The sequence below is a fragment of the Neltuma alba genome, unplaced genomic scaffold, assembly GCF_004799145.2.
Source record: "Neltuma alba isolate B1F8T4 unplaced genomic scaffold, ASM479914v2 tig00011543_pilon, whole genome shotgun sequence".
Lineage (NCBI taxonomy): Eukaryota > Viridiplantae > Streptophyta > Magnoliopsida > Fabales > Fabaceae > Neltuma > Neltuma alba.
The window spans coordinates 33,292-41,980 of NW_021636205.1; the positions used below are offsets into that span (position 1 = coordinate 33,292).

Below are 8,689 nucleotides of genomic sequence, written 5' to 3' on the forward strand. Positions count from 1 at the left end.
GCCATATTTGAAATTACGTTTTGAAATCATTTATAAGTACATTTCACATAAACTGAGATAAAACTTCTCTCACATACTTATCTCATATTTCATAAGTCACGGTTAAAAACCTGCTTATAAGTCATTCTAAAAGAGTTCTAAGTCTTCAATCTTACTTTTTAGACCTTGTTTAAACTGCATAATTATCGCTTTTGTTGAAGCGCTTAATTCCAATACAATTTGACGCAAGGCCACTTTCTGTGATGTGTTTAACATCCAATTATTGTTTGACGCGATCTTTTTTTTTTTTTTTGGTTAAATTACACAAGCTTTCCTAAACTTTGAACTATGTATAAATAATCAACTCACCTAAACTTTCAACTTTACATGAATAAACCCTAATCAATTGTGTAACCCTTCAAATTGTGTTTTTGTGTTCATATAACCGCTTTGAGATTTGATTTTATATATGGGTGTCTATATATATATATATATATATATATATATATATATATATAGAAGCCCCTTAAACTAAATATATAAGTACTGAACAAAATTACCGGTAAGAAAGTCATGTGCATAAATGTAAGAATTTAGAGAGATTCATTGTAAAGTTTCAAAATTTAAGGAGATTATCTGCACATAACATAAAATAGGAGTTATGTATAATTTCACCCTCGCCAAAAAAAAAAAAATTCAAGTGAACTTTTTTTTTTTTTTTCCAAGTGATATTTTGAAGTGAACTTGTTCCAACACATACCGCTGTTATTGACCCAAGATTAATTGTAGTAATGCATATTGCATTACAAGGGGGCAGGAAGTTGAGTGTCTCAAGTATAGAGAAACAGAGAGAATACCTGTGAAAACAGAGGAATAAGATTAAGATGCCAAATTTATGGGCACTAATTCGCAGCTCTTGATGCTTTTACCAGCATGCGATTATGGCCAAAAGTAATTGATTTTATAGGATCTTTTCTTCAAAATTTTGCAAATGAAACGATATCTCAATTACAATTATACCACAAGAGATTGAAGAGAAGAGATATGCTTAAGGAGATAGGACTTTCCACATTAGCAGAGGAGCATGGTTCCTAGTTCCACTTATCCAGCTGGGATTTACTGTCATCATTGAAATTGAAAATATATATCATCCCCTCATTTCATGAACAAGATTATAAGCTTGAGCCAAGTAGAGGGGGAAATTCCCAGAAATGAAGTAACATCATAAAAATGAAAGTAATCAAATAATAAAAATCACTCATCATCATGGACAATGGGTCATTGCCTAAGGGGAAAAGGAACTTCAACAATTAAAAACATTTATGCACTCACTTAAGAAATCCCTTACATAAACTTCAACTCATCACTGATTATCATGAAAACAAGCCTGCTTGTACTTCACATAACAACCTCTGAACTGAAGGGCCAAAACAAAACCCAGAGATCTCAATGACAACTGTGTATTTTCCTTTACCTTATACTGCCACTTGAACTGATCATGCATATGACACTATCAAGGGTTCTCTGGACTCTTCTCTAGATGCATCCTTGTAATAGAAGTACAACGCTAATTGTACTATTCCCAATATGGTTCCTATTCCATTGGGTACCTACAAAAATGAACCACAGATATTTTAGTTCATTTCAAGCTAGACTGTATATCTAGGAAGAAAATTAAATGCAGTAGAGTTGGAAGAAAGCTTACATAAACAAACACATCAAAATTGAGCAACCCGTAAAGAAAGAAGGAAGCACTCATTAAGAAGGTCGATAGGGAAAGAAAGAATGGCATAAACTCAACACTCTTTGTCCGGATCACCAGTTTCTGGGAAAGACATGGAGATTGATAAATCAATAAAATTAACCAAAGCAAACTGATGCAGGATGTTCAGAATTCAAATGATAGATTTCCAGGACGAAACAAACTTACAATTATAAACAGAGGAGAGGCAAACATTGAAATAAGAGAAGCAACACTCAAGGATCCCACAAACACCCGACGTGTTACACGGTCAGCTATTTGCAAGCTTCCAAATACTATGATTGCAAATAACCCCAAAACAGCCAGCAGTAATCCAACCGTTCTCACCTATCAAATTGAAGCAAAGAGTATACAAAAGCTTAGAGATGACACAGAGGCTATCAGGCACTTATCACAACTAACAAGTTCATCAGTCATGAGAAAATGCTTCCAATTATATATATATATATATATCAGAACTCTAACCTTCCTGTTTTTCTCTTCATACGTCACAAAGAGGATTATGTACACAAACTGAAAGACTGCTCCACCTGAGTTAACAGTCAGGACCATTAGATTATCAGGAGATATGAAAGGCGTGCCATACCACATGCAGATCAAGCAATTCAGGAGAGCATAAATATAGGGCGAGCCTGAGAACATTTCTGTTGACCCATTTCTGACAATTCTTCTGAAAGTGGGTCTGAAATTTAGCACAAGTGAGGCGTCAATGAAGGGGAAAAGAATAATTTCGTCGGAGCTCAACATAGTTTATCAAACAGTTCATAAGCAAACTTACATGGGCGACACAAATAACCCAAAGGCAAAGATGTTCCCTGAAAATAAGCATTGCAATAATTGAAATCAAGGAAGAAAACTCTAGAAAACTTCGAAGATTGGTTTTAAAAATTTAACTGGCTGACCAGCAAAATCCCAGAATCTGTTAGAGAAAAAGAAAGTACCGGCAATTCCAGCTGCATCCTTGCAAACTGTAAGGATTGAAGAAGAAGCAGAAACAGACATTAATCTAAGAATCACCAAATTCCACCAGAAATCAAACCCAACCCTCCATGTATAACATCAAAATAAGATGACAGGTGACGCCGCCACCTGCAATAATACGATTCGTTTCACAAAGATCTTCCCTCTTATATCTTTCAAGTCACGAACTAACGAAAATATCCACGTTTTCCAAATGCTTAAATGCTAAATCGGTGCCCCTGCGAGATTTCCGAGCTAGAGGGCCTGATAATTATTAGCTTCCCCCCGTAACTTGCTGTGCTAGGAAAATGACAAAGACCCAATAGAAAAAACAACAAAAATGGCACGGCTTGCTATTGGCTTGCTTGCGTTCGAGCCACGAAAATTCAAACGATTTTGGGTTATTTTATTTATGTGAAGAAGTTCGATTGCACTGACAAGTTGCGAAAAGAGGCGTGCGAATGTGTGACAAACAAAGGGTGGCGCCTACTTGGATGATTTTCCAGCTGAGTTGTAGGGACTGCGACGACTCTGGAATTTAGATTAGATACAGGCCAGCTCCGACAAGGATAGAGATGATGCTGATCCTTAGTGTTAGCTATTAATTGTTATCGTCTTATGTACCATACGAATATTCTAATTCAGCAATTCTAGCTGCCTTTTGCTTCTTTTGTAAAAATTTTGACTCGATGAGGATCTGTATTTCACTAGTATTTCTAAAGCAGATGTTTAGTTTTTGTTTATAAGAGATATTAATAACTTATTTAATTTTTGAATATTATTATTTAATTTGATGTTTAATATTGTATTTGTATTTTAATACCCTTTAATTATGGATCATTTTCAATGTTTTAATTTATTTTTTTTAGAATTCAAAATATTCTCAAATCATTTTAGATTTGAAACTAATTTCTATCGAACTAAGAGTATTAAGATTAAAACTCTCTCAATAAATACATTTATCATCTCAACCAACAATAAATTGATAATGTTTTAATTATTGGTTTGCTTGTTCTCTTTCATTCACTCCCTCTTTTCATAGATAAAGATATTTTTAAGACTAAGTTACATTTTTTTATATATTTATTGTTTTTGATGAGTTTCAACTAATTTTTTATCCATATAATTTAATTATTTGTATTCTATAAAAACGATTGAATGGGGTGACAGATAAATAAATGATAGCTAATGGAATTTTTTTTTATTAGAAGATATGTTATTTTGAATAAAATTTTAGATAAAAAATTAAAAGTCAAATTCATATAGTTAGAAAGTAAGAATAAGAGATAAATAATAGCAGTAACAGTAGTAGAATTAAAAAGACGAGAGATTCAAAATAAGTCATAAGACGTGTCAATAATGAGTTATAGAAAAACAAATAGCGTTGTTGGCAAAAAAAAAAAAAAAAAAAGGAGCAAATAGCATTATCTGTACTAGTAAGATGTAAAGTAGGTATTCTTCCGGTCCTAAATATAAGACCCCTTTTATAGTATAATTTATATTATAAAAAGGATCTTATATTTAGGAACGAAGAAGTATTATATATTTGCACCATATACACACACCCATAAAGTTATCTTATTTACCATCATTAAATCATGGAATTTCTTGCCATATAAATATGCTGATAGAAATTTGTAGTATCTATAGGGACATCCGATCTGATAAAGACCAAACATATATTTGTAAGATACTAGAAATTGTCCTGACATTGCAATGTAAGAAACTTAGACATTGGACCGTTTAGAATAAATTATTAAATTACTAGCGTGAATAAAACCACTTAATTACGTGTTGCCAAATAATATGGATAAACTTAAACAAGTTGTATTTGGGACAAAAAGTATACAAGAGACAAAAAAGAAATGCCCTGTATCCTAACCTAACCTTATCTACCCTTTAAAAAAAAAAATTAGAAAACATACAAATGAAACATGAAACATTTTAGCATTTAGGTGTCTCCCATGCTAGCTCCCCCGCCCCCCGCCTCCCAAGGTCAAAAAAATGTTAGCCCTTTTTCTTAACATATAGTTTAAAATTCAATACAATACTCCTCCGGTCCTAATTATAAGACCCAATCGACTTATTTGAAGAGATTAAAGAAGTAAGTTAAGTTGGTTATTTATAATAAATAAGTGTTGTCATTCCTAAAATATCCTTGCTAATTAAGTATATTGGCTAAAACTATCATTATTAGAAGGATTATCTTGAAAAAAAATACATAAATATAAGAGATAAAATGGATTAGGGTCTTATAATTAAGACCAAATAAAAAGTCAAATGGGGTCTTATAATAAAGACCGGAAGAGTATGTTATATTATCAAGTCTAAATAAAAAATAATTAATTACATTATATGGTGCTAGTTAAAACATGCAAAGTTTGTTTACATTAGAGCAGGAAAACTGGTTTTTCAGTTACGATGTAATGATTATTAAATATCATAAATAACAATGTTCTATCATATAGTTTATTTTATGAATAATTAATAAAACTCCAAAAAATAATTTAATTCATTATCATTCAGAAATCACGGCAAAGGTAGGGGAATGATATTATTTGGAAAAAATCAAATTGTAGGATGGAAGAAGAATAATGCACTCACGACCTGATTGATATTTGAAACATATATAATTTTATAAACATCACAGATCCCACCTGGTTAGATTTGGTCCCTGCACACTAAATGCACTTCATTAAGACAAATACACTAATGATAAATGGTTTCAAAGAGCAACTCGATCAAATAAATTTATATTTGATGTAAAGTGGTACAAAATTTGACGTTTTAAAGCAAACTCAATCTCACAAACTTACGTTTGACCAACACAATGTGTATTCTGCAGAACCACCACGACCACTGGACAAAGATAATTCTTGTTCCAACCATAACAATCATTTGAAGTCAGTCATTAATGGTATGTCTAGAATGACGAAAATGAATTAAAATGAAGTTTCAATCTTAACACTAATATTTTCAAGAATCTATACTGGAAAAAAATTATTTGTACCATTTTTCATCTATTATCATCAATTGAAGTAGGTATAAGCCAGATGATTCAATCATCTGTATCAGAATCGGACTCAGAATCATCCTCCATTTGCAACTCGAAAGGTCTCAACCTGTTTGTATTGGCTTCTAATGGGGGTAGTCCATCATCATCATCACTAGAGTCCCTCTCAATCTCTGGTTGGGAGGTGTTTCCATGCAAATTTTCATTTGAATCATCTGTAGCCCCGGATTTAAAAATCGCAGGCCTAAAGGAAACGACGATTGTAAGAGTTAGTACACGATGAATTGGAGGAAAATAGTTTTGACGACAAAAGTTAAACCAGGACTTTTCAACAATGGAAACTAGGGCGGCTACAGCAGGTGCATGAAGATAAAACTGAGAATCTTTTTATTTAAAAAAAAAAAAAAGGAAATAGTGACGTATTTCTGCACTATCATTATTGCTAGATAGAAAGATCAGAAGTACCAACAAAAGCATACCATTGTGGAGACTTCTGAAGGGCCCGAACTTGTTCATGGTATAGAACTTGGGTAACAATACATGCAACTTTGCTACCCGATTCAAGAGCTTTTTCCTTTCCACTTTCATCAACGACAACATAATTGCCTGCACATTGAGAAACAACGTTCAGTTGGCAGTGAACTTTCAGGAGCTAAATTGGTGACATGGGTACCTTTCAAGGACCAATACAGTAATTTCTTCAATAACAATCAAGTGAAAGAGGCAGAACATGAGATAAAGAATAGCCATTGGTCAGAAGAGGACAAACTCATTAGAGAAATATGCAGCCTGCAATTGCTCTCAAGGTCCGTTTGAGCTTTAGAAGGGATTAAAATCAAGATGCTTAGAAAATAATATCAATGACGCAAAATAACTGTATCACCAAAAGTTCAGGGCAAAGACATAACGCAACCAGCAAAGCATGTTTCTATAGGCAAGAAGCCTTTTCCTTGAACCAGAAATTATTGAATTGCTTCATACACAGAACAAACCTCGTTTTATCCACATGCTCTTCTGGAATTTAGCTGGAAAAAGAGCTAGTAATTTCTCACCGCGTGCATCCATTACCTAATGAAACATATAGATTAATATGGAATCAGAATGTATATGGACAGAGATGATATCTTATAATTCATCTTTATTCTAACTTTATAAATAATCATCACAAGGTGCGGGATCATTCTTATTTCCTTGGTATTTCAATTTCCAGTTTTCACATAATTAAGACCGATTTGTCAATTTATACGCAGATAATGTATTCTCCCATTTGAATCTTCACATGTGATGTTCGCATTGAATAGTCACATATTCTCAAGTTTCAACCAGCGCTAGACTTCAATAGAAACAACCTCCACTGTTTTTCTCAATTACTCCAGCTAAGAACCAATGTTTTATCAATGAGAAAACATATTTTTGTCAGCCAAAAGAAGCATGCCTTCACTATTCGATCCATGAATCTAAAAAAGTACTCGTCTTATTCCTTGAAAACTTTTCACTCGCAAGAGCAAGGCAAATATACATACTGCAGAAATTATTAACTGGCAAATAAGAACCTTGAACCAGCTACTCATGGAGTATATCTTTAGGGTCCAAAAAGTATATATGAACATACAAGCCAGAAGCCAAAGTTCTTATCATTTTTGTGCAGGCAAGTCAAAAGACCTAAACTCTCAAGTTTCAACAAAGAGGTTTGAGTATAACGACAATTGGTGATAACAACTAGAAAAATAAAATGAAGACTGCAGCATCAATTTCCTCTAGTAATGACGCCCAGGAAGATTACACAAACACCTGCTCCTCTCTCTTTCCCTCACTCTCATGGTTATTGAAAGAGGAAGAAACTAGACTAATCAATAAACGATAATCAAACATGCAATGTCGCTAGAAGCAATCAAAGATATAAAAATAAGAGCAGAAAAGGAAGCCTTGGAAGACATGAAAATGATGAAGGGGCTGAAGTTGATACCTCAATGAGATTAGAACCACGAAGAGAGACGACCTTCGTGATACTTTGGCCGTCTTGAAGGGCCACGTCCAGTTCCTGTTTTGCCCGCAGCAAGTTCTTTCTTCCTCCTCCCATGGCAGTACCCCGCAATCCAAACCTAAAACCCTACTTCTCTATCGTCAAATTTTTCTTCCAGCAGTGATACAGAGATCGTTTCTTCAACTAAGTATATTGTCAAGTCAGAGGAAACGCACAGAGAGTACAGAATGTCTAGCAGAGAAAATGAGAAGGAACGAGCGGGGCACGAGACGGCGGCGAGAGGAGGCCGAGGAAAAGAGGCTGTAAGCACGAACAAGGGAGTTCTCTGGTTAATTTTTTTCTCTCCCTCATTCTGAATTGGGGGTATTTATGGAATATCAGTAATAAGTGAGAGCAAATTAGTCCTATGATATCAAAGCTGCTTAATTAATTTAAATTTTGAATAAATAAAAGATATCACATAAATTGGTTAATTATAATAAATATGATATGATTTTATTAAAATATTTTTATATAATATTAGATTATGTATCAATTTATAAGTAAATTAACATGAAAAATGATAAATATAAGAAATAAAATAAATAAAATTTATATTTAGAATTAAATTCAAATTCTAACTACTCTTATGTTAAGAATTGAATGTAGTATGCATTGGATAAGATATTCTTCCCCACTATGTTTTATAATTTATACTACCTCCGGTCCTAATTATAAAACCCAGTTGACTTATTTGAAGAGATTAAGGAAGCAAGTTAAGTTAGTTATTTGTAATAAATAAGTGTTGTCATTTCTAAAATATCCTTGCTAATTAATTATATTGGCTAGAACTATCATATTAGAAGGATTATCTTGAAAAAAAATGCATAAATATGAGAGATAAAATGGATTGGGATCTTATAATTAGGACCAAACAAAAAATCAAACGGGGTCTTATAATAAAGACCGGAGGTAGTATATATATAAGAAATTGTGCCCCACTATATTTTAT

General features: G+C 33.1%; 2 protein-coding genes across 4 annotated transcripts; both read right to left on the reverse strand.

Moving 5' to 3' along the window:
* Window positions 1-581: 581 nt before the first annotated feature.
* LOC114714851 (bidirectional sugar transporter SWEET2-like) lies at window positions 582-2,979 on the reverse strand. 3 transcript variants are annotated; one of them, XR_003737489.1, is made up of 8 exons: window positions 2,683-2,979; window positions 2,520-2,556; window positions 2,207-2,423; window positions 1,910-2,068; window positions 1,685-1,804; window positions 1,454-1,589; window positions 1,000-1,098; window positions 582-836 (listed from the first exon to the last, which is right to left on the reverse strand). XR_003737489.1 is itself a non-coding variant. In XM_028899636.1 (8 exons), the coding sequence occupies exons 1-7, from the start codon at window positions 2,741-2,743 to the stop codon at window positions 1,476-1,478; spliced, it is 606 nt and encodes a 201-aa protein (XP_028755469.1). In that variant the 5' UTR covers window positions 2,744-2,979; the 3' UTR covers window positions 727-1,098; window positions 1,454-1,475. The 3 variants fall into 3 exon arrangements, 2 of the variants coding, with proteins under 2 accessions (XP_028755469.1, XP_028755468.1); XM_028899636.1 differs by having other exon boundaries at window positions 727-1,098; window positions 2,207-2,271; window positions 2,374-2,423; XM_028899635.1 differs by having other exon boundaries at window positions 727-1,098.
* Window positions 2,980-5,754: 2,775 nt separating this feature from the next.
* LOC114714852 (probable RNA-binding protein EIF1AD) lies at window positions 5,755-8,015 on the reverse strand. The gene is made up of 4 exons (XM_028899637.1): window positions 7,681-8,015; window positions 6,707-6,782; window positions 6,194-6,320; window positions 5,755-5,958 (listed from the first exon to the last, which is right to left on the reverse strand). The coding sequence occupies exons 1-4, from the start codon at window positions 7,792-7,794 to the stop codon at window positions 5,760-5,762; spliced, it is 516 nt and encodes a 171-aa protein (XP_028755470.1). The 5' UTR covers window positions 7,795-8,015; the 3' UTR covers window positions 5,755-5,759.
* Window positions 8,016-8,689: the final 674 nt, after the last annotated feature.